General features: G+C 34.1%; 1 protein-coding gene across 11 annotated transcripts in view; it reads left to right on the forward strand.

The window, feature by feature from the left end:
• Positions 1 to 326: 326 nt before the first annotated feature.
• bt (projectin protein bent) overlaps positions 327 to 24,670 on the forward strand; it is a 68,291-nt gene continuing 43,947 nt past the window's right edge. For 2 of the 11 annotated variants that reach the window (XM_017143066.3, XM_044395388.2), the window contains exons 1-24: positions 327 to 463; positions 3,343 to 3,705; positions 5,095 to 5,116; positions 6,859 to 7,021; positions 7,488 to 7,629; positions 8,146 to 8,287; positions 8,544 to 8,744; positions 8,816 to 9,117; positions 9,919 to 10,142; positions 10,204 to 10,606; positions 11,594 to 12,267; positions 15,240 to 15,677; positions 15,865 to 15,909; positions 16,389 to 16,511; positions 16,597 to 16,656; positions 16,824 to 16,922; positions 18,815 to 19,129; positions 19,211 to 19,336; positions 19,511 to 19,549; positions 19,712 to 19,888; positions 20,210 to 20,434; positions 21,370 to 21,543; positions 22,750 to 22,785; positions 23,952 to 23,984. In XM_017143066.3, coding sequence (XP_016998555.2) covers positions 3,393 to 3,705; positions 5,095 to 5,116; positions 6,859 to 7,021; positions 7,488 to 7,629; positions 8,146 to 8,287; positions 8,544 to 8,744; positions 8,816 to 9,117; positions 9,919 to 10,142; positions 10,204 to 10,606; positions 11,594 to 12,267; positions 15,240 to 15,677; positions 15,865 to 15,909; positions 16,389 to 16,511; positions 16,597 to 16,656; positions 16,824 to 16,922; positions 18,815 to 19,129; positions 19,211 to 19,336; positions 19,511 to 19,549; positions 19,712 to 19,888; positions 20,210 to 20,434; positions 21,370 to 21,543; positions 22,750 to 22,785; positions 23,952 to 23,984 — 4,476 coding nt within the window. In that variant the 5' untranslated portion in view covers positions 327 to 463; positions 3,343 to 3,392. The remainder of the gene's footprint in view (positions 464 to 3,342; positions 3,706 to 5,094; positions 5,117 to 6,858; positions 7,022 to 7,487; positions 7,630 to 8,145; positions 8,288 to 8,543; positions 8,745 to 8,815; positions 9,118 to 9,918; positions 10,143 to 10,203; positions 10,607 to 11,593; positions 12,268 to 15,239; positions 15,678 to 15,864; positions 15,910 to 16,388; positions 16,512 to 16,596; positions 16,657 to 16,823; positions 16,923 to 18,814; positions 19,130 to 19,210; positions 19,337 to 19,510; positions 19,550 to 19,711; positions 19,889 to 20,209; positions 20,435 to 21,369; positions 21,544 to 22,749; positions 22,786 to 23,951; positions 23,985 to 24,670) is intronic. The other 9 variants (XM_044395385.2, XM_044395386.2, XM_044395387.2 and 6 more) reach the window with 9 other exon arrangements.

The following is a 24,670-nucleotide window of genomic DNA, read 5'->3' on the forward strand; positions in this document are numbered from 1 at the left end:
TTTGTTAGCCGACGAATTACCCTAAAACATTAACATAGCTAAAAGAATAGAGTATAGAATAATTCTTCCCAAACAGAAACGTACAAAAATGACAAAAGTAAATATGACATTGGGTATTCGGGCCTAGCTCGATAGGTTGTGAAAAAGGCTTTAAATGTATTACACGAACCTGGAATGCCCACAGAACCTTACCAATACTAGGTGTACACGTACGCACATATGTATGTCCAAAGGTATATGCACTTATATGTAGATATTATGTATTAGTGTCGGAAGCAAATCGCGCCTGCGCTGTTGCATGCACAGCCTGTTGTCTTCTTGTAGCAGCGCAGATGCCTTGCTGATCGAGAGTACCAATTCTTCGGACCTGCCAGTAATAGACAAAAGCTCGTGGAGTTCGCTTCGTTTTCGCAGAAAGTATAATTTCGTGCTGTGCTCGTTCTGTGTTACCTGTAGCCTAGTTGTACGTACCAACCGAGAGAAATATACTATATATGCGTAGAATAAAAATTACTATGGACGTTTACTTACAACTTTTAATCAATTTCGACATTTGGTGCAGAATTATATAGAAGTTTGAGTCTTTTATATACAGTTACGTCGGGAAACGTAAAATTATTTTAAGAGCGATTGCTCATTCTAACTGTATGCACAAGGAATGTGTATGGATCCGGATAATCGGTTTTAAAATTTTCCATTTATGTTTATTAGGTCACTACTGTGTCAGAATTTTCTAATTCTTTTTAATGTGAAGTGAAACTAAAACTACGATATATACGAATTAAGGAATTGTTGCAATCCAAAAAATTAAAAAATTAATCATAAGTGCTATTATGATTAAAATAATGTACATATGTACGGAAAGTGAATGTGTTTCATGCTATACAGAAATCTTTGATCTATTCATGGCGTTGTGTAACACGTTGTTGTTTATAAAAATAGACCATGAAAAATCCCAAAAACTGTGATGAAAAATTCGAAACAGTATATGGCTCTGCAAATGTGAATGTGTTCGTTAAAAATACAACATCTAATTTAATCTTTGAGGCCAAAATATATTTTTTAATAGGTGACATAGGTTGAAACAAAATGTTGTATAAATTCAATGCATATGTATACGTATTATGCATTTATATTATGTGCAAGGGTAAACTTAAAACAATTTAAAACTGATCATTTCCTGCACCCCTATGCCTTTTCGTTTTGTATAAATCTTCGATTATGTACTTAATATGTATGCGGATGTTTATATATAGCCATGTATCTATGTATGAATAAATAAAGATAGATTCGTGTGAGTTGTGTATGTACAGGTTTATTTCACAGCCGGTGACTGCGAACGACTAAAAATAAACATGCAATACATGAATATTCGTTTATTCAGTAAAATGTTTTCCATTAACAACATTTATGCTGAATGAGGGAAAAGCGATCGAATTTCCGTTTTCCAAAACGTGGTGGGTCGTGTGCAACTCAAAATACCTAAATACATGTACATATATCACTCTTTGTCATTGCGGTTCGATTAATGCTTATAATTACACTTTTAAATAGTGTATTTATGTATATCAATTACTTTAAACATTATGCAAATAAGCCGACCTCAGCTAAAATACATTATAATATATTTATAAGAAAGATCTTACATTTAGTAATAATAAGTGGCTAGGACCTAGACCATCAGCACCTTGTTTACATACTATGACATCATTGGCGACACACCCCTGCTTAGAAAGCTAGCTCCTTACTCATAAGATTGTAATATTATACATAGATTGGCTTTTTGTATATATACAAACAGAGCCATTTTCTCATCAAGAACATTTAATGCAGATCTGACCAGTAAAATTTTTTCGGCAATGGCCGAAATCGGCTTTATAAATATCGGCCCTGCAGATAGTGACGTTACTGACTAAATTTAATGAACATAAGAAGTAGGCGTGCAAAACTTTATTATAGGTACATGTACATTGATTGAAATAAATGCATTTAAGTTAAAGGTACAGTTTAATCATGAAAACTGTTGGGGCCTAGAACGTTCTAGTTTTTATATGACACACAAAAAAATTTGCTTGGTAAAATTGACCAATGAAGATAGTTGACTAACTCTAAAAAATAGTACTTTAACAGTAAAAATAGTCGTCCGTGTATTTGTTTTTGCTTTGCGTAATAGTACGCAGTTAAACTACTATTAAAATAGTTACTCTTACGGGATGTGTGTATTTTGTTGTTGTACCTTGAAACTATTTTAAATAGTTGTTTAACTATGAACCAAGCCCAAGTCAGATTCTGAGTCATTAATACTTATTTTCTGTCTTAAGTCTTTAATATACTTCCACACTAGCTGGAAGTCAAGTGCAACCCGCACTTTTATAAGATGTAGGATAAAGTCACTTTTGGAAAAGGTAATTGGACAACTACCTTCTTAATAGTACTTATAAATTACTGTAAAATAACTATAAATAATTTAATTTATATTTACTATAAAAATAGTAAGTTAACTACAATTTATGGTTCGGGCACATTCTACCCTTTTTTTACAGTTGCAAAACTATTTTTTATAGTAACCCTTACGTTTAGGAATTACGTAAGAGTAACAATTTACTTAGTAGAATTGACAATTTGTACGGATGGGCATGTTTGACAACTATTTCAGTTGATTTTACCAAGTTTTTTGTATGTGTAGTCTCCGAGATTTCATCGTTCATACGAACGGTCAGACAATCAGAATCGTGATTGGAAGGTTTTAAAAACACAGGGCGGGAAAACTAATACTATTTTGACCGCAGCTGTATGCTTTTATGTTTTTGACTATGTTTTCTAGAATTTATTTCTCCCTTAAAAAAATCCTAAAATTATTCCAAGTATGGGGTTTGACAGATAAAGAGTGTATCTTTTAAAAAACTTTAACATCAAAACAAACCTTGAATACGTTTGCAGGGTAATCTGTGATGAATCAAACTTACGCTGCGTAGGAAGCCCAATAATCTACATTATCAATACCACCCTTCCAGCTTTTATAGTTATAGTTTATAGTTATAGTCGAAAACGCTTTTGTACCTGTTACATACTTTTGCGCGAATACAATATACTCTTTTACTCTACGAGTACCGGGTATAAATACAAATAGATTTAACCAGCAGTGCGAAAAAAATGGTTTTTTATAGGGTACAAAATTATATATAATAAATACACTAATTTTCAAGTACCATTGTTAGATGTCGCTATGTTACAAAATTGTAATACACGTATGTAATAGTGTAGAACAGCTTTCGGCACACACTCACACATTGAAATGAAAACCCCCATTGTTTTAATATTTAAAAATTAAATTGTTTTCAGAGCCATAGAGCCACAGCCGTTGAAGACGAAGCTTAAGGAAAGCCCTCAGCATGGGGGTGGCTGAAGATTTCGCTCCCAGCTTTGTTAAAAAGCCACAACTGCATCAAGAAGATGATGGCAATCGATTGATATTTGAGTGCCAGTTATTGTCATCCCCGAAACCGGACATTGAATGGTTTCGAAGTGACAATAAACTAGTAGAAGATGGCCGAACCAAATTCAAAATTCAACCCGTTGGAGATAATAAATATACGGTAGTATTAGAGCTTGACGATGTAGTTGAAACGGATGCCGGACTATACAAAGTAAAAGCCAAGAACAAGTCGGGAGAAGTCTCTGCGTCTATTAATTTAAATTTCACACGTAAGTAAACTATCTAAATAAGATTGCCAGTTGAACAGGAACCAATCATTTTTATTATTCAATTTAAATTGTTCCCTTTTAAAGAAAATTATATTTTTAGTCCGAAAATCGTCTTAGTGTATCCGTCAGTTTAAAAACGGTCGGTCAACTTATAATATAGTTTCATTATAACTTAGGTCAGAAGGTCCACAGCAGTGATATATTTATATTAGACCCTGCATAATGTACATTGTACATATAGAGGGGAGAGAGGTCTATGGGTTGGGACAACTTTTATTTTTAATTTTGGTATTTGGACATGAAACCTCATGTGCCAAAAACTAAATTTTTAAAAAGAGATCTAAAAGTTTGAACACTTTTAAAAGCTAAAAAGAAACACAGCAAAAGTAAATAATAATTAAGTAATAATATATTAATAAATTTAACTTCTTTATCCGGGCTGTTCCAGTTTTCACTCGGAAGTGAATTTGATTAAATGCTGGCGGATTTAGGTCCGTCTGTCAAATGCTTGGCGGAAAGTTTCCGTGTGAATTTTGCGGAAGTTAACAGAGTAACAATGAGGGATATTTGAATCCGTGCTGTTCCTTCGGAAGTGAGTCTTGGAACAGGTCTGGAAAATTCGAAGTGAAAACTAGAACAGGGCCGTGTATCTTGTTTCCCGTCCATTTTTAAAGAACTTAGAACAATTAATAAATAAAACCATAGGGCGACCTATGTCGGGCTGAGACCTTTTTGTATTGAAACTGTGTGTTTGAACTTAGACGCTCAAAGTGTTCCAACTTACACAAAAAGGGTAGTTTCGTAAAAAGTCTGGCTGTCAAATTACTGTGATTATTTTTTAAATTTTGTTAATGTCAATTTCACGTTTTTTTACAAAATTTGATAAGAGTGGAAAAAATCTATTTGAAACAATAACCATGCAACTTTTTCAAAAAACATTTTCGTGTCTCATATATCCTACAAATTAATGAAACAAAGAAATATAAACAAAATGTTCCATCTTTGAGGACCTATTCCTAAGAATCCTTACGTAGGGAATTATTTTTGTGAACATACTCCTTAAGAATTCATCCAGGTAATGTTTTGCCGTGTAAGTCTGATTTCTGTTCATAATGAAGACGATAATGATATGATTTAAACTAAATGACAGTTGCAAGGATATATAAACTTCGGATTTCCGAAGCCTATTTTCTTTTGTTCTTTATGCAAGGGTACCGTCTAGCTAACATCATTTATTGTTACAATATTATCTTATTGTTTTTTTTGTCGAAGAGATTCCATTCAAATAAAAAGATTTTAAAAATAAATCTTAAAAATATTTATTTTACAAATTTTACGGCAACCAATTTAATAACGAATTTTTACTCTACCGTTGTATTAAATATCTAGCTGCTGACGAACCAAAAGAAAAGTAAGCTACTTTTGATGCTTTACCTTTCAGCAAAAATAAACCATTTTTTACATTTTATTGATTTTTTATGCCTTAAATTAACGCTATAAGCCTGTTTTTGAGCTTAGAGTACCTTAACATTTTAAGAAGAACCGCATGATCATCTAGAAAATGGCTTTACCCTTTTACAAATGCTTTAATTTTTCTTTCTATACCACTCAATTTACTAATTGGGGTTTGAAATTCAAAACAGATGGTAAGTTTTCAGTTCTTGAAAACGAAGGGTAAGTAAACTTTAATCACATGTAGGGGGCTGTCCATATATTACGTAATCACAATTTTGGTGATTTTTAACCCCCTTCCCCCCCCCCCACGTAATCATTTCTTCATACAAAAAAAAATTTTTTTGCACTAGAGTAATCATTTGGTTGACCACCTACCCCCCCCCCCCCCTAGGTGATTACGTAATATATGGACAGACCCTACTGTTAAATGTGCGCAGCTAAAATACATACTTACAATCCTGTTTAACATATACATAAATGTTGATAAACCATCTTGGCAATGTTAATGCTTAACTCTTGTTCAGTTACTCATCTAATCGCATTACGTGGTTATAATTTTTTAATGAATGTTCCGATTTGGATAAGGGTTGGCGCGCCCATAGCTTTTAACAACTTAAATTATATACCATTTACACAGAAAATAATATTTGAAATTTTGGGCCTCACGGGCAGATAGGCAGACGGACATATGTATCGACTCGGCTAGTGATTCAAATCAAGAATACATATACTTTATTTTACCTGTTTCAGTGGGTAATATACCGATATACTCTACGAGTGACGTGTATAGGAATCTTTACTTTTTTAAGCTTATTCGTGTAATCCTAACGTAGTTCAAAAGATTCAAGTGATAAAGCAAAAAACAGCATGTATTAAAACATATAAGAAAAGAAGCTTACTTCGGCCAGCAATTTATATGGCTATAAAAGGTCATAGCCAATTTAAAGTAAAAATAGTTGAGGGTACTATATGATAAAACATGGTCCCTTTTTTATTTTTTATAGGTTGGAAAAACTTTTGTTCATAGTCGCAGTATTGGTTGCGCTTATGGTCGAATCTGTAAGCGAGAGCTTGATGAGCCAGATTGCAGTCAAACTGGACAAAATGGTCCAAGACAAAACAAAAATTTGTCAGCGCGAAATTTTTAGGGAATAATGGAATTGTAGAAGTCATGGAACAAAAATAATAAACTTACAAAAATGTGGACCTCCGCGCCAAAGAGCTATAACTGCATTTTAAATAGCAAATAAAGGTTAAAAAAAAAACAACAACAAAAGTTTAATAAAATTTTATGAAAATTATCTCTTTTACCTTATACTGTTAACAGCGAAAGTAAGTTTCGTACTGTTTTTACCCCAGAATTGGGGATAGACTAGTTTAAAAAGTATGTTGACATTTTGCAACGTTCCTCGAAGGCTATATCCAAAAGAACAGCCTTTTCGATGATAGCAGTCTCATTCCGATGGCCCTTTATTTATAGCTGCTATGTCTAACCAAACTGTTCTTCTTGACCCAACCTCTACAATAAATAAATAATATATTTAATACAATAAAATTTTTGCCTAAGTTAATGTTACATAATGGTACTAATTTGATCAGCTATATATAGCAATGCTTAACTCACCTCACCTAATTTACCAAATGTTTATTGGTTAATAAAAACAAATGACCGTAACTTGATATACGCATACGTTGCAGACAAATCGACGGTTTCGCGCCGACATTCGCGAAAAAACCCGCCATACGACAGGAAGAAGATGGAAAACGATTATTATTTGAGTGCCGTGTTAACGCTGATCCTATACCCACCATTATTTGGTTCCACAACGGAGCTACTGTTAAAGAATCAGCTCGCCATAAGGTATATATGTAAATAATTTTTAAAGCTGTAAATCACTAACTAACGCATTAGTTATTTTAAATTTACAAAAGTCTGGAAAGATAATTTATTTTCTTTATAAACAGGGATCCTTTTGAAGGCTACTATTCAATTCCGTTCCAAAACAAGAATTCCTTACTATTTTTTTTACAAAGGTTCCAAACTTCTTTGTAAATCTTTCAAATTTTTCTATATAACAGCTGTTTTAGTTTAAATTATTTAGCTATGGATCAATCTTAAAGCAAGTAAGATTTCGACTGGAGAAATATAAAATCAAAATCAAGTGGTTTTGTTTTGACTACATTTTCTTCTAAATTTTTCGAGAAGATGCTAAACTTTGTATGAGAACTTAAACACCTTCTTTTATCGCTATTTGCTTATAACTACCATTCAAAAGTAATTTATTTCGGCTTCCCGAGGAGTGTAAATAATAATATCTTTTTTTCAGCTCACTGTTGATAAAGACGTCCATTCATATTTTGCAACACTTGAGATACTAAATGTTACAGTTGAGGATGCTGGAAAATACAAAGTGAATGCAAAGAACGAATTGGGCGAAAGCAACGCCACAATAAGCCTAAATTTCGATAGTAAGTCACATAAAGTCCTAAAAGTATACATGACATTTCGTTGTTGCACTTGATTTTCATTAACCATCAGTATTTAAAATTTTGTTTTTGCTACTTAACCGCAAAAATAACTTTATTTAGTATGGACAATAACGCTTCATTTGCTACAAACTTTGAGATTTTGATATATTGTGTAATTTATTTTTATCTGCGATTGTTAGCCAAATACATATTTCAATTTCGGTTATTTTTAAGAAAAGAGTAGTTTTAGTGTTATATTAAAGGGCTTTGTTTGACTCCCGATCGCAAACCATCAAACGAATTGTCAAGGTTCTTTTTCGTGCCAGTCAAAACTTTACATTTGTTGTTTGATGCAGTCGGTGATCAAATAAAAATCGTTAAATAAAGTTAAAGACATATATTTTAAACATAACCTTAAAACTTGTTTGCATATATGTATTTAAACACATTGTCCCGTGTATTGAAACTGACCTTGTCATTTGCAAATTGTGTTACATGGATATTTCAACTCCATAGGCGACGAAGCCCCCGTGCCAGAAAGTGCAGAAGGCATTAAGCCGACATTTACTGAACGACCAGTAATTCGTCAAAGCGAAGATGGCGGAAATGTAACGTTCGAATGTAGATGCGTCGGAGATCCCACGCCCACAGTCACATGGTACGAAAATAAAATTATCAACATATATCTTGAACATAAGAAAATTCTCAGTGATAAGTAAAGTTAACCGGTTAACCAAACTAAACAGATTAAGCAAAGAGATGCAAGTGTAATCGGAAGTGTCCGGTAGCATGAGAGCCCCATATAAGTGATATCTGTTTTATACAAGCTGTTGTGTCTCAACAGATAATCAGATTCAACTAAAACCCAGTTCACTTCACGTTTCAATCAAAAACTTTTCTTCATGTGCACAAAGGTCCCATGGCGAGACTATACTAAGCGAATCCAAACGCTACAAAATGTCACTGACAATGGATCAGAAACTTTATCACATGGCGTGTCTCGAGATTAGCAGTGTGGTCTCCACTGACCAGGGTGAATATCGCGCGCAAGCGAAGAACAAGCACGGTTCAGGCGTCGCCACCATTAATCTTAATTTCGAAAGCGGATCGAAGAAGTAAGACAACCAAAACGCATTTAAAGATAATACAAAATACCGAAAGTTATACTCCTTCCAACTCAATACAGAATTCCAGATGGAAAGTCACCACGCTTTCCAAAAAAACCAACGATCCGCCAAGAAGAGGACTTACTCATCATGGAATGCGTATTGGAAGCGCATCCGGTCCCGGACATTGTATGGTATTGCTCAGATAAGGAAATCTCTGACAATCCAAGAACGAAAATGACCCGCAAGGCAATAACCAAAGACAGCTACATTCTGACTCTGGAAATCCAAAATCCCACAAAAGAGGATGGCGGCAACTATCGCTGCAACGCAATTAATATGTATGGCGAAAGTAATGCAAACATTGCGCTTAACTTTCAAGGTACCAAACTTCCTTTTCTTTCCATAGCGTGATTTGTATAATCGTATTATAAAAATGTAAGCATGATGAGAGTTTTCGTTTTTTTCCGTGGGAGTTTAAGAAGTATGAACGCTTGTGCTTATACTCAGCAAAGAGTGCATACATATGTATAGTACGGTTATAGGTGTAAAAAGCCGTTAAATAGACAGTCCGGATATGGAATTCATTTTATCATTACCAATATTTCATAAATTAAACCTACCAATATATTTTATAAAATATTTTCTTAACTAGCCTAAATAAGTAAAGTAGTATTATACAAATGTATTATTACATTCATAGCAACTTAAAATTTTGTTGATACAAATTAGGACTTACAAATTCGTTCATTTATCACCCAGTTCATAAATAAATATCAGGAATAATTGACGGATATGCCCACTACATTTAATATATAATATTATTCAGATTCAGTTACTTGCTTTCGGTTTTCAAATCGTTATTAGCTTTGGCTTAAACAAGTGATTAGTTCCTTATCCGTTTTATATAGTTTTATGTAATTTTGTTATTTGGCTTTGCTTAAAGAGGCAGAAACGTAACATGACGTTTTAATATCGGACATGACCTTTTTTGTGTACTTAGAGAGAACGTGCTGTAAGAAAACCTAGCTTCTTCAATGCCGTGATTGAACACAAGACTTTTTTGTCCGCCTTTGCGGCCAATCTGAGCATAAAACTAAAATACTTGCTTCGACATTTTGTGTTTGTTGCATTCCACTGCTGAAAAAGTTTATTATAATCTTAATTGTTTCCAATAATACAGGTGCGAGCGACGCCAACGGATTTGCGCCATCATTTATTGAAAAACCGAGAATAATCCCCAATGAGTCTGGCACTCTCATCACAATGAAGTGCAAGTGCAAGGCCAAGCCAGAGCCAACCGTAACTTGGTTCAGAGGTCAAGAGATGGTGGAGAAGAGTAAGAAGATCAAAATAAACACAACAGTTATTGCAGAGGACACTTACGAGCTGACATTGGAAATAAAGGTGGAGTATCTGGAAAGATTACCTGATGGCAAAAACTTACAAATCCATTTATTTTTTAAAGGACCCTGGAGCAACCGATGGTGGGACCTACAGGTGCAATGTCAAAAACGAATACGGCGAATCAAACGCCAACCTTAACCTTAACATTGAAGCCGAGCCAGAGCCGGAGGGTGAGGGGCCAACGTTCATAGAAAAGCCCCGCATTGTGTCTGAAAACAATGGCAAGTTGGTTATAATGGAGTGCAAGGTTAAGGCAGATCCAAAACCAGATGTAATTTGGTTCCGCAACGGAGAAGTCGTCAAAGAAAGCAACAAAATTAAGACGTTTATTGAACAACGTGGTGACCAATACTACATAAAGCTGGAGTTGTTAGATCCGCAACTAGCGGACTCTGGCCTTTACAAGTGCAACATCAAGAACACGCTGGGCGAGCTCAATGCGAATCTTACACTTAATATAGAGAGTACGTATTCCTGGGCCAGCCCAAAAACAATAGCTTTTGCATAAGAAAAAAACTATCAAAAAACAAGAGAGAACGCTATAGTCGGGTTGGTGTCCCGACTATCTAATACCTGTCCCTCGGCTAAAGGGAGTGCGAGGGAGATGGATATATCAGGGCTGTGAACCCATATTATTTTTGCATGGGTTCGGTTCGGGGTTCAAACCTAATCGACAGATAATGTTCCGGTTTGCGAACCGGTTCAATGATGAGCCGGAGCAGGGTTCAGGTTCGAACCAGGGTTCAAAAAATAAGTATACTCTTTGCTTTAATCATGTAATTTTAATGTGGGCCTACTGCGAAAAGTTTTGGAAGATGAAAGTTATATATTATTAGATTGTTTGAGTTAGATGCAGTCATTGCATAGCCACAAAAATTGGCGCATTTTTATTTCCCTTAGTAAATAAACTCTATGTTAATATGATCAAAAAACCCCCCACACTGTTGAACAAAAAACACGAACACACAAAATACATTTTTCGTGAACCGAACCGAATATCAAAAAAAAAAGTTCCGTTTCGGTTCCGGTTCCGGTTCAATTATAAAAAAATTCGGCGCTCCGGTTTACGGTTCGGTTCGTTTTCTAAAAAAAGTGAAGCACTCCGGTTCGGAATGGTTCAGCTCCGGAGTGGTTCACAGCCCTGGGATATATACAATTTTTTTGATTCCGTATAACTTTTTAATGAATGGTCCGATTTGAAAAATGTCTTCTAAATTTCGTATTTAAGTATAAATATACACAACAGAATTGCATTTATACTTATCTCGGAAATCTTTAAGGGTGTGGTCGCCAGACACATTTTAAAATCGTTAGTGGGCGAATAACGGGTATAATTACATGCGATACTTATAAGGCGATATGTAATTCTAGTGGCAAGCTATTCTTTTAAAACCTTTTTTTCTGTCTACGATAATCATTACTACATTTTAAAATTTCTATTTTTTCTCCAGTTGTTCCTGTTATTAAAGACAAACCTAAGATTATTAAGATTATCAAAAAACGAACTGTAGTCATCGAGTGCACAGTAGCATCTAAGTTCGAACCCAAGTGTACTTGGTACAAGGAAACGAACACTGTTCAAGAGAGCAAGAGACACGTTTACTTGGTGGAGCAGACTAAGGACGGAGAGTTCGCTGTCAAACTAGAGATAAACGATGTAGAGGAGAGTGATAAGGGCGCCTACAAGTTGGTGGCCAGTAACGAAAAAGGAGAGGCTGTGTCTCAAGTTGTCAATCTTGTTGACATACCCGAGGAGGAACGCAAGCCCAGCAAGCCAGAAATCTCCAGAAAGCTCGTTGACCAGAAGGTCATCGAATCGAAGACCTTCGAGCTTTTGATCAGCCTCGCCCAGTCCGATCGCAAGTGCAAAATTGAGTGGTACAAGGGTAGCACTCTAATACGCGAAACCAAAGATATCACCACCACGTTCGATGGATCAACGGCGCGACTAACTTTCAGCTCTGCAAGGACGGAACATACTTCGAACTATAAGGTCATTGTGACCAACGAAGTCGGCAAGGACGAATCGTCGTGCAAAATTACAGTGGAGAAGGCTACCAAGAAGAAGGAGGAACAGCCCAAAGAAAAGGATAAGTCTAAGGCTGAAAAAGAAAAAGAACAAAAGGTAAATAAAAATACAACAATATCGGAAAGTGAAAAGGACACACAGATCTTAGAATCCGTAACTGCTCAGCAATTTCAAAGCAATGAAAGCCAGGTCGTAGTTAAGATGGAACAGCATTCTATCAATCAGAAATTGAGCACTCAACAAAACACTGTGAGTGTCATGATTAGAGATGAATCAATAGGCACAGAGGTTCTTGAGGAGTTTTCACAGAGTAGAAAGCAGCGGTCGTCTTCAATTTTAGAGTCAACGGTTAGTAAGTTGATCGGAGTTTTGCCAATTATATTGATGGTTTAAATCGGCAATTGCTACTGCTTTAACCGTCAAAAATTCCGTTGCTATTAAAACAATATATTAATCAAGTCATAAATTCCAACAGTCCTACGCACACAATGTACTACGACATTAAGAACAGTGTTTACAAACGTGCTTACTTAAAATGTGGGTCATAGCGTCATATCTCCGCGCGACATACTTATCTCCGCCGACGAAATGCACTGGGCGGAGATATGACGGCGGAGATATGTCGTTATCCCTAATTTGGTATCGTTTTTGATATTATTGATCAGGTCCAATAGTTGATAAGATTGATAATTTCGAACGACTAATAATTGCGTATGTACACTAGGGCGGTCCAAAAAATTAAATCCTAATAATGGGAAAAGTATGCTAGGGCCGAATCACTTTCGGGTCTTCATTACGAATTCATTATACTTTTCTAAGCTTGTAATGCAAACACATAGAAAATAAGTTATAGGTATGTTTGTGATTTTTGACGAAATGAAATCGTTAACGAACAAACACGAAGTCATATGAGCTGTGACTACAACTTCACTGACGAAAAACAGCTGTCAGTCTCGGACAGAAAACAGTTATATTTTCTTTCAAAGTGTTTTCTGTTGACTGTTTTCGTCGGACACAAACCTTATTTCTGTCTCTCAATAACAGAAAAAAGGAAGACTTTTGTTTTCACCTCACTGAATAAGTGTTTTTAATGATCAAAACCTATAACTGTCTCAGAATAAGTGTCTTTTTTGACTGTGTGGTTATTTTCAAGCAGGGACCGAAAATAATCGCTATTGAAAAATCCACAAAAATCACTAAGAGAAAAATGTGTTCTATATACCAAAAATTTTGTTTTTGATTTGTTTGTGTAGTAGCTGTTATATAAGTACAAATAGGATCGGCAATCATCCTCTGAAGAATTCGCGGTTTTTAATTTTATTTCATTAAACGCCTTTAGTGATGCATTTATACGAGTACAATAAGCAAAGCCATCATTCTGATCTTTGATTCAGCTTTTTATGTTCCGGATACTTATCCAATATTGGACTTATCCAGGAGTACAATTAGCAAAGACATGTGTCCACAGAATCGATACAAAAATGATTGTTTGTTTAAATTAAAAAAAATAAGCCCAAGTAATTAACCTTATATCAATATGGGTTAACATGTGTTAGATGCTTTTGCATTTCAAGTTTTTGATATTTAAAAGATATTGATAGAGACCTCGATTTCGAAATATTTTCGTTTATGTACTGGCCGGTATAGGAGTTTAAAATCAGTATCATTCCTAATGTTTTTACAACAATCTAGGAATTGTTTTGTCGAATCTTGTAACTAGAGTTCATAAATGTTCATAAATGAAAACAAAAAACATTTATTATTCGGGTCCCAGAATAACTGTTTCTGGAGAACAGAAACACATTTGAAACAAAACGAACTGTTTTCTGTTTAGTGAAGTCAGAAAAAACTAAGGACAGAAATTAACCTGTTTCGTTCTGACAATTTCCTCAATTTATCAGTACATAAGTGTTATTTGTCAAACAGATTGAAAGTGTCGATAGTTATTTACAAGCTCTGCTTTTCTCCAGACCCCATTCACATGTTCGCCGCTGGGAGGGAGAGCAAAACATTAATGAATTGTTGAAAAATACGCCACCTAAATTAAAAAAAAATTTATTAAGGGCAACCGTGCGTATGGATTAAACTTGAAAGCCAATTCGCAGACCCTAAAACGCGATTTAAAAAATAATTCTTTTGGTATACCTTAATACCTCAATGAAAGTTGGACCTTAAAAATTTCCATACAAGTGTGGACCGCCCTAATGTAGACATACACTATGAAAAAACCGAACATAAGGGAAATGCCAAGTAAAAGTCATTACTTAATAAAGATGATCTTTGACAACCAAAGTTAATATCATTTATAAGAAATCGTAGAAAGCTAAACAGCTTACAGCCCGATAAGAATTTAAAACAAATGTACATTTGTCTTAAAGTATGTGTTGTTACAAATTTCTTGTCCCACATAATCCATTTTTTAAACATAATCTAATGTATTTAAAATATTCCCAAATAAGTTAAAAAAGTATTAATAACTAACCCAAGCAATCTTAACCCCACAAGTCGTTAAAAGCGCATTCTTTTTACCATACAGTCGGGCGTAACTTTATATCAAATACCGAAATTGAAAAGGAGAAGTGCCACGAATTCGCCTCTGGATATATCTCAGTCAAATGCATCTAAGGACATATTTGGTGTTACATTAAAGCCTGTTGGCCAGTTTACTAGTGAAGAGGTTTGCAGTATATTGTCAAGGCATTTTGATAGCTATAAACAGTTTAAATATATATTTTATACTGTTAATTATTCTTCGAACTTTTCTATCAAATCCTCCAGCTAAACTACTCTTTTCTGTTTTCCATTTCCTGTGTAACAACAACAATTTCGTTGTTAATTAAGCTCTTACTGGTACATAGGTCGCCTTCAAGGTTTTAAGGCGAATTGCAATTGAGTCTGATTACATTTTTAACAGACCTGACTCGAAAATGAGACTTTCATGCTAAACTTTTCCTATCTGTGTTATTTTCTATACCCCCTTACTAATTTATTTTATTTAATTTTTACGAACTCTCATTCTGGTCAATAACAATACACTATACACTTCAAACACAATACAACAAATGCAGGAGATTGAGGAAGAAGAAAAACCTTCCGATCAACCTACTATAAAAACGGATAAGCAAAAGAAAAAAGAACAAGAAATTAAAGAGGAGGAACAAGAACTTAAGAAAGAAGAACAAGAACTTAAGAAAGAAGAACATGAACTTAAGAAAGAAGAACAAAAAATTAAGAAAGAAGAAAGGAAAGAAGAACCAACTGCAAAGAAAGAGACCGAAGACAACAAAGATGAAAAGTTTGAAGTGAAAGAAAATCTTGTTGATCAAAGTGAAAAGCCAGAAACTCTTGAGCCAAAGAAACCTAAACGTGAACCAAAGCCTGAGCCAGCAAAACAGAAGGTTACTGACAAGAAGGACAAGGTAGCTCAACCAGAAGCCAAGACGAAAAAAGAAAAACCTACTTCAGATCCATCTAAAGCCAATAAGCAAGAACCCGAGCCCGAGGAGGTAATATTTCGTGCTTCTGCGGACCAACAACTCTGCTTCGTCTTGGCTTTTGCCTGACACCAAGAAACAAATCCAAGTCAGACACACTAAATACCCGATGCATGTCCTAACTAACTTATAGTTATAGATATATGTAGATAAAAATGCCAAACATATCTGTAATAATATTTGTAAATTTCATCCACAGCAAAAGTCAACGGAACAGATAGGGCTTAAAAAAGTGGAACGAAAGGTAAGAAAAAAAAATAAAAAAACATTTAAATTACAAATAATGTTCAATATATCTATGTTAAGTAAGTATATAGGCATAACAAATCAAGATAGAAATTTAGCTTTGGCAAGCCGAAGAAATATATGGTTTCGATTTATTTTAGTTTTCTGGTTTAAAAAAATGGTTTTTCTTATTATTACCCTCTGCAAGGGCATGATAAAGACATAAATATGATCCATAATTTCTCATATCTTTTTTTTACCCATTCTGTTTTGTGTAAGTCACAGATAATTTATATTCGCAGAACCAAAATATTTTCTTTTTCTCGATTTAATTTGTAACTTTGAACATTAAGTTCTCGAAGCTAAACTTTTTTATTTTTAAATTTGGAATTGTAAAGTGTTGTATCATCATTTTATGTGATTGTGCTGTCGACATTTACATATGAATGTGTGGAACTTATATGTTAGTTTAATGTTACCTGTTTTGTTGTTGCTTAGGCCAGTATTGTGTCTGTCAAAGAGGAGACCTCAACAGAGGTACGCCGCCAATCAATAATCAAAGCTCTGGAGGAAACCACAGTCGATGATAGGAAGGTATCATCAAGAAGGTCATCCTTGGCTGTGAGTAATCCTATACGAATAGGCTGATCTGGCGAACGTTGATTGTTAAATGTGTGCATTTCTTGTTTTTATGTTTAACCAAAAGGTTGAGGAATCTAAGTCAGAGTCCCGACGAGCATCCGTCGTTGACAAAAAACCATTGGAGGTGAGTACCAATAATATATACCAACAGTTATGTATATTATTCGAAAAGTGCTACGAAGTCGACGATATTCCAGTGTCAGAGCCGAGCATAAATAACAAAAATAGTTCTTAGATTAAATGGCTTTAATCCCAGTAAATACACCTATAAGATAAATATTTCCCCTGTAGCAGGTTGATAGTAAGCAAATTGACGCTAACAAAAATCCACAAGCACTAAAAGAAGAGATTCCCAAGCTAAAACCTGCTGAAAAACGTCGAACGTCAAAGGTAAGCGGTATAATCAACAATCAGTCAAATGCCCTTTAACTGCTGAACTGTATTTCTTCGTTGTTATTAATCTGTGTGATAACTTCTAAACTTCAATATCTTTAATTTCTTGATATAACCCTAAAAACTTTTTCATTAGTCTATCTACACAAGACAACAAATATTTTGTAACTTTAAAAGTAAAGAAACAAAAATTATATACATAAGCTGCGCGGCTTTAATTTAAAAGGACAACAAAGCATCAAACTGCATGGCTTTCTATAAAAAAATTACCAAGACTTTGGATTTTAATATGTGCAATTAAAATTAAAATATGTGCAAAACAACTTGATACTAAAATCAAGTACAGTAAATTTAAATTAAGGCAAATGAAATTAATGAGAAGCATAACTGGGTCATTTCTCGTCAGCCTTTCAACCTCTCGTTTTCGCAAAAATGAATAAAAATTGTTTAAGGTTGTTTTGTCAACCTATAAAAATTGGTTTTTTACATTTAGGTTAAAATAAGCCTTTTTATTTTTTTACTGTAAAAGTAGTTTTAATATTTTTATTGGCATCGTTAATTTTTTTTTAACAATTTAAGGATAGGCTGCCAAATGCCTAACTTAAAATCTGAATCCAAAGTTTTAGTCCCATGTTTTTACTTCAATTGCTTCCATGAAAACTAAAAGATTTTTTTTGACAAAAGTTTAAAATAGTCTTTGATAGTAAAATATCGATATTTTTTACAGTAGAATACCTTTTACTGGTTTAATACCACATTGAAATACCACAAGCCCTACCAATTTCAAATTCTAAAAGTACTTATGATTTAGGGAAACAAGATTTCGAAGCTGAAATTGCGATTAAACGAATCCCTAAAAAGTAGCAAGTTACAAAATCGAAAGAATCGATGTCTTTATATTACGGCGACCATTCAAGGTTAATCAATTTTATGTAGGTATATATTTTATAATATAGGGGAGAGTGGGGGAATTTCGTCAGCATTTTTTCAAAGCTATTTATTGTCCATCTTGAGACACGTTATCATATTTCTATTTTTATTGTTGAATGCGGTTAGCACTAAGCTTTAAAATGTGACATTCCCCTATTTTTTTAATTAACTTGGTGACTTATAAAAAATTAAAAAGTAAAACCAATATACTGGGGCAATCTCACCACATAGGGGGGTAAAATCACCACACAACTGGGGAAATTTCGTCACCTGCAAAATGGAGGGAACTTTACGCCTGTAAGTATGTTACACTGATCGAGCGTACCATTTTTGTTGACGTCCTATATTTGTTGCTGCTGCTGGTAGTCTGTTCGTTAGCCAGCTCGTCAAATATAAAAATATGTATTTAAAATAGGTGCGAATTTACCCTTAGCGTAGGGTGGCGAAATTTCCCCAGACCGTACTTTTTTAGAAATAATTATTTTTCTTGCGAAATTAGGCGCGAAGTTAAAAATCACTGACGCAGAAATGCACATTATAGCACTGTGTATTATATAAAAAATCGTGTATCTTATTCCTTTTGAATTGTGGCATACAGAAAAAATTTCGTCGAGAACTAAATGTAGCTTTTGAACTGTTAAAACACATTTAATATTATAGCTTAATTATCTTGGCCTTCTGTGCAAAACAAATGCATTGGTTGTGTCTGGCCGTCTTGAAGGACTAAAACAAAAAAATTATATATTTTTAAGACTTATGGATTCCGAAATATTGCAGGTGACGAAATTGCCCCTGTGACGAAATTCCCCCACTCTCCCCTATATAAACTTTTGTCGAAGATATTTTTTTATAATTAACACTTGTTAGTTTTTCCTACACCTATTTAAATTGTGTGCTAAAATGTGTTCGTACATTACGTTAATTGGTTATTGTGTCCATCTCATTAATGTGTGGTACAGGTGATAGAGGAGCAAAAGCCTGCCGAGGAGCTGCCGAAGCTGCGTAAAACATCTATCGCTCAAGTAAAAGAGGAAGTAAAGCCTGAGGTGGCGAAACCAAAGACAAAGGCTAAGCCGAAAGCAAAGCCAAAATACGAGGAACTGCCAGAAATTCCAGATTACGAACGTCCACAGTTAGAAAAGTATGAAAAATCAGACTTTACGCCAACTGACTTTGGTCGCGAACTTGAAATACCAAACAAGATGGAAAAGCCCGTCTTAGATAATGGAAAGAAGGAGCCCGAGGCACCTGCTCAGAAGAATGGAATTCCTAAAGTATGTGTTGTTTCTTGTTTTGTATAATTTGGTTGTCAAATGTGTTATATCTTATTGTCTGGTATCTGTGTACATATACAGAAGGCGGAAATTATTGAGAAGCCTGCAGAGGAACCAAAGGGCTTGAAAATCGGTAAAGGTAAACTCCCCGATGAAGATGACAGTCGAGATGGCGCTATTCTCAAACCAGTCATTATTGAGCCCGAGGTAATTGATGTGCAATTGTCACACATACGAAAACATGTCGTTATTTGTAACGTAAAACCTAAAAGCTGCACAAATTATTGTAAAAATTGGTTTATATTTATTTAAATTGTTTTTTAACATTGTTGTATTATCTTTCCCATTGCAACCCAAACCTTTTTTCATGGAACCTTTTAGAAGGATAAGTCTGAGAACGGAAATAAAAAGACTTCTGAGGTAAGTAAATTACACAAACGGTATAAGTTAAAAGACAGACCGAGTGCATGACTTATTTCGGGTGACCGGACTGTAAAAAAACTTTTTTGCATTCTACACATGAAGAATAGATCCTATATTCATACTAATTGTATAACCCCCCTTACAAAAAAATACACCTAGCAGGCCGATAAACCATCTGTACTAGATATTATAAAGCAGCGACGTCGATCCTCAATCAGAAATCTCATGACTAAGGAACCAATTCAAAATGAATCATTCCTTGGGGTAGTTTTAAAGCCTGTGATAAAGGATGCTAAAGAGCAAGCTGCGCCCCAGCAAGCTGTACAGTTAACAAAGGTAACGGCTTTGAAAACTTTAGTGCAAGCCACGGTTCATCTGAAAATATCTCTATCTCTTATTAACTAAACAATTTACATGTTTTCGATATCTTTAGCACTTTTAAACTTCGGGTACTTCTACGCCCAATTTTTAGCTGAGAAATTTACTTTCTATTCGCTGGATCGCTCTCTTTATGTCTGTCTCTTTCCCTGCCACTCTCTTCTTCTCTGTCTCTTTGTTGTTTACTTTAACTCTCTGCCCTTGACTATATGTTTTTCCATTTGGTACAATGTATGCGTACAAAATTCCTAATCCTCTATAAAATCCATACAATCGAAGGCAAATGCGACCGAGCAGTTCTCTCCTGCAAAGGCAATCAAGGCGCAAGTGTCGGACCTGAAAAGGCCTGAAGCTCTAGCAACCCTTGAGGACTATGAGCGCCCCGTTTTAGAAAAGTATGAACCTGCTAGCGTTGATAAAACCAAATCAGAAAAACCCACACCAGCCATTATCACACCGGACACTAAACATCCCGAAGTAAAATTGCCTGTAGAAGAACCTAAGGTAAGCATGGAAATTCGCAATTAAATTTGATACTTTCTAATGAAAACCTGTCCCGTAGATTTATGTACTATATACCAACAAATTGAATATATGAAAATTCTTATATATAAATGTTTTCGAAACACAAATATAATATGAAACAAACACCAAAAGGCACCACATATTTTATACGTTATAAATATGCTCATATATATTTATATGAATATATAGTGTATAAAAAATGTATATATAAATAAATGTTTATATTTAATGTGTTGAAATATCTTTTGTCAAAAATATGCAACTGTTCCTCATAAACCGTTTGATGTCTGTCTTTTCTTGTCGCTCTGTCTAAGCGGTTCCAAATTTTTAAATTAATTTCAATATTCTTTCTGATTTAATACAAATATCCATATCAAATTAGCATCCGAAATGATTGCTCTGCCCTTTTCTTCTTTTGGCTTTTAATTTAATTATAATCCCCAGTCTTTAGGTTTTGATCATAAAAATGTCAGCCTTTAATTTTACAATAACGGTGGGTACCTTATTTCATAGTTTTATAACCAGTGCATATACCATTCACACGTAATATTAAGATACGAGTGACCACAAATAATTTTAGAAACACATGTACAGACATAGCCAAAGATAAGTTTTTTATACGATCATATGTAATTAATTTTTTTTATGTATACTTAGAGTCAAATTAATTTGATAGTAAAATGTGTAATATCTTTTTCTCTGAATATTTTTAAATTTATTTTGATTTAAATAAATTTCAAATGAGTAGTTTAATCCCTTACAAAAAATAATGGGAACTACTATTTCTAGCTTTATTAACAAGAAACCGTACTATATACATACATAACTACACGGCAGATTAGTTCGTTATACAAAGTAAAGCTATTTTTATGCTTAATAATTTCACAAACACGTATATAAACTATATTTAATAGGAGGAGAAGCCAAAAGTTTCCAGGATGCAACCACCGGCTCCAGGTGACCCACCGAAGATAGAAGTGATCCGGGAAAAGCGACCATCTCTGGCACCGGAGCCGCCAAGTCGCCGCGGTTCTCTTATACCGCCAGCCGATACTGGTCGTCGACCATCTTTGATCATCAATGATGAGGTAAGCAATACAAATAAGCTGGCAAGTTTTTTTTTTTAATTCTTCGACTGCTGCCTAAGCATTTAAGAATAATAAATTGCACTCAAAAAAATAGCCTTACAAATTTAGAAATTAGATATACATTTGTTTTTAAGAGCAATGTATAAAGAATTCCTGCATTCAGTTTTCTAAGGTAGAAACACTAAATAAAATTGTTCCAAAGTTACGAACTTTTTTGTTGAGCTTTTTTATTTGAAACTGAAAACTATTTTAACTTAAATGTGTTTTTCAGTTTGTAACAATTTTACTGCAAATTAGACAAATTTAAATTGTATGTTAAATTTATGAATTTATGGGTAATTTTTTGGAGTGTACATTTATTAATTAAATGGCAACATGCCGTTAAATAATGGTACAAAGAGCATGGTCGGAAAGGTAACTATAAATAAATTTTTTTTATCATGGTACATTTAATTTATGCTGGCTTAAATCAAAATGGAAATAAAGTTAGCAACTTATGAATCACATTTGAACAAGAGATCTTAGAAAAGTGTAACATTTAATGTTACATTTTATTGAACTTTAAATATGTATGTATGCATGCATTTACACGTGTATATACATACATCGGTAAATCTTAAACTTATTCTACTTGTATTTGTGATGCTTATATATAGAATTCTCCATAAGCTTTCCATTTTATAGAAACGACATTTAGTTTAAATATTGCATACTTAGCCGAAAAACAGTAAAATGTAAACTTTTGAAATAACTGAAAGTGAAATAACTTAATTTAGTGAGTTTATTTAAGCTTAATGGGTACACTTGATTATTCTTTTAAAGTAGCTTTTTGTACTTGATAAATTTAATAGGACCAAACATTTATGTAATTAAATAATTGCTTTGTCAATTAACTGTGATAATCTCTTATTAAATGTATGCATTTATAAAAAATAGTAAATTACTCCAATGTAGCTAATTTAAATATGTATTTACTGTGTTCCCTTTTATGTACCTACCATATATGCAAAATGCCCTTCAAACTAAACAACAATCAATCCGCCAACCAACAATCTGTACAACATCATTCAATAACAACCCTACAAAAAATGTTCTTTAAATCTCAACAATAAAACATTAAATACTCCAACGCATACCCTTTGCATAAAACAACAACACTCGTACACCCACTCCGCAAATCCTTCATCAATCAACAACCCAAAACAGAAGAAACTACGTCCCGGCGAAGTAATGGACACGCGGGTAAGAAATCTCAATACTTTTCGCCAAGCTCGCAATATAAAAGTGGCTTCGAAGCAATTACAAATGTTGTTCAGCTAAATTTATTTTAAACATTTTCTATGAGGTGCATTTCTTGTGCTGGTGCACTTATCAAGCGAGGGAGTAGAAGTTCCGTCAGCCCATTAGGAGCCTCTTTTCAATATCGATAAGCGATAAACAGTTTTTTGAATCATTTTTTAACAACGTAATCGGGTCTATAAGGACACTCAAGATTATTACATACATATGTTTTACAATTTTATTTTGGGCGCATCATGCTTGCCCTCGTTTTCGTACTAAGATACGTAAACAGAAACAAAGAAAGTGGAACATAAATATCACGCTCGTGGTTCAAAAATAGGCCACAGAGCCCAGATATACCAAGCATATTTTTATTTTTATAGTACAGTAAAATGTTGACAAACGAAAGCGAAAAATAAGCAAAGCAATAAACTGATGAACATTTTTTTGGACATAATTTCCCAGACTTATTCGATTGCATTGCGACATCTCACTGTGCCTGCCGATGGGTACATATTCCTTTTTGTTCAACCATGCCCTTCGTTTGGTTGATTTTTATATAAGTATGGTGTAATATACACATGTGTATATATACGAATATTTAATATATTTTTGTAGATTATGTACTGGCTGATTCCATTGAACGGTGCCGCCTAGAGAATGTACAGCTTTGATTTATATCGGTAATTTCTGCTGCTCTGGTTTTGTTGTTCAAATAAATTATTGCCACTGAGCAGACAACATCTAGTTCAATATCCAATAAACATAGAATTGGGATTATATGCACTTTCGGTTCGGTAGAATGTAACGAGAAGTATTTATAATAAATACTAGATATTATTGGTTTGTGAACGATGAAAAAGTATTTATAATAAATACTAGATATTATTGGTATGTGAACGATGAAAAAAAAATGGAAAATTTTACATGAAACAATAAAACAACATTAAGTAAAAGTACACACTACCTCTTTGAAACTATACTCTCCCGAAAAGCTTATAAAAACAAAACCCAATGTCTACACACATCGATGAATTACCTACTTACAAGTCTATATAATTTCATGATGTATGCTAGAGTGTATAATACCTTGTTCAGCATTATAATACGATTCAATAATATTACAGTTGTTGAGGCCAGGCGAGGTCGGTGAAGGACAGGTGAGAGTTAGCTGCACATCGTTGTTGCATAAATAGTTTTGTTAGTAGAACCTATTTTTAACATTTGGTGATTTGCATTCCATCTCCAGACAAAACGGCATATATTTGAAAAACAAGTACAAAAAATACATCTGAAACTGGTCCATTGACTCATTCAAAAATACACGTTTCACAATAATACCAGAACCTCACTCATTTACCTGTAGTAGTTAAAGGGGTTTGAATTTGTTAAACTACCATATTTTAATAAGATTAATAAAAACCTAGAACAGTTCGTATAAATTATACGTCATAACTCTAATCTAATTGCACCCACTCTTTTTTATTGTAGAAGTTGATAAACCCAATGAAGAACATTGGTTTGTTACTTTATTTCGTCCTTATAATAAATCTTTGTTTCACATTTATGAACTTGGTTGCAGCATTAAGTCAGCATGTACACATTCAGTTCGGTGTTAGAACGGAATCTTACACTATGGACTCACACTTTTTCCCTTTTACACGACCTGATTTCTCAGTTAGTTTTGGTCTTAATTTCCATAACCCTACAAATTATTAAAAAACCTTTTCACCAGAAAGCAATATTTTCAATTTTCTCTACTTGGAAAACAGGGAAATCAGATCGTGCTAGAAATGTACAATTTTCTCGAGAATAGAACTCACATTATGGACACTACGCTTATATC

Source organism: Drosophila takahashii, chromosome 4, assembly GCF_030179915.1.
Source record: "Drosophila takahashii strain IR98-3 E-12201 chromosome 4, DtakHiC1v2, whole genome shotgun sequence".
Taxonomy (NCBI): domain Eukaryota; kingdom Metazoa; phylum Arthropoda; class Insecta; order Diptera; family Drosophilidae; genus Drosophila; species Drosophila takahashii.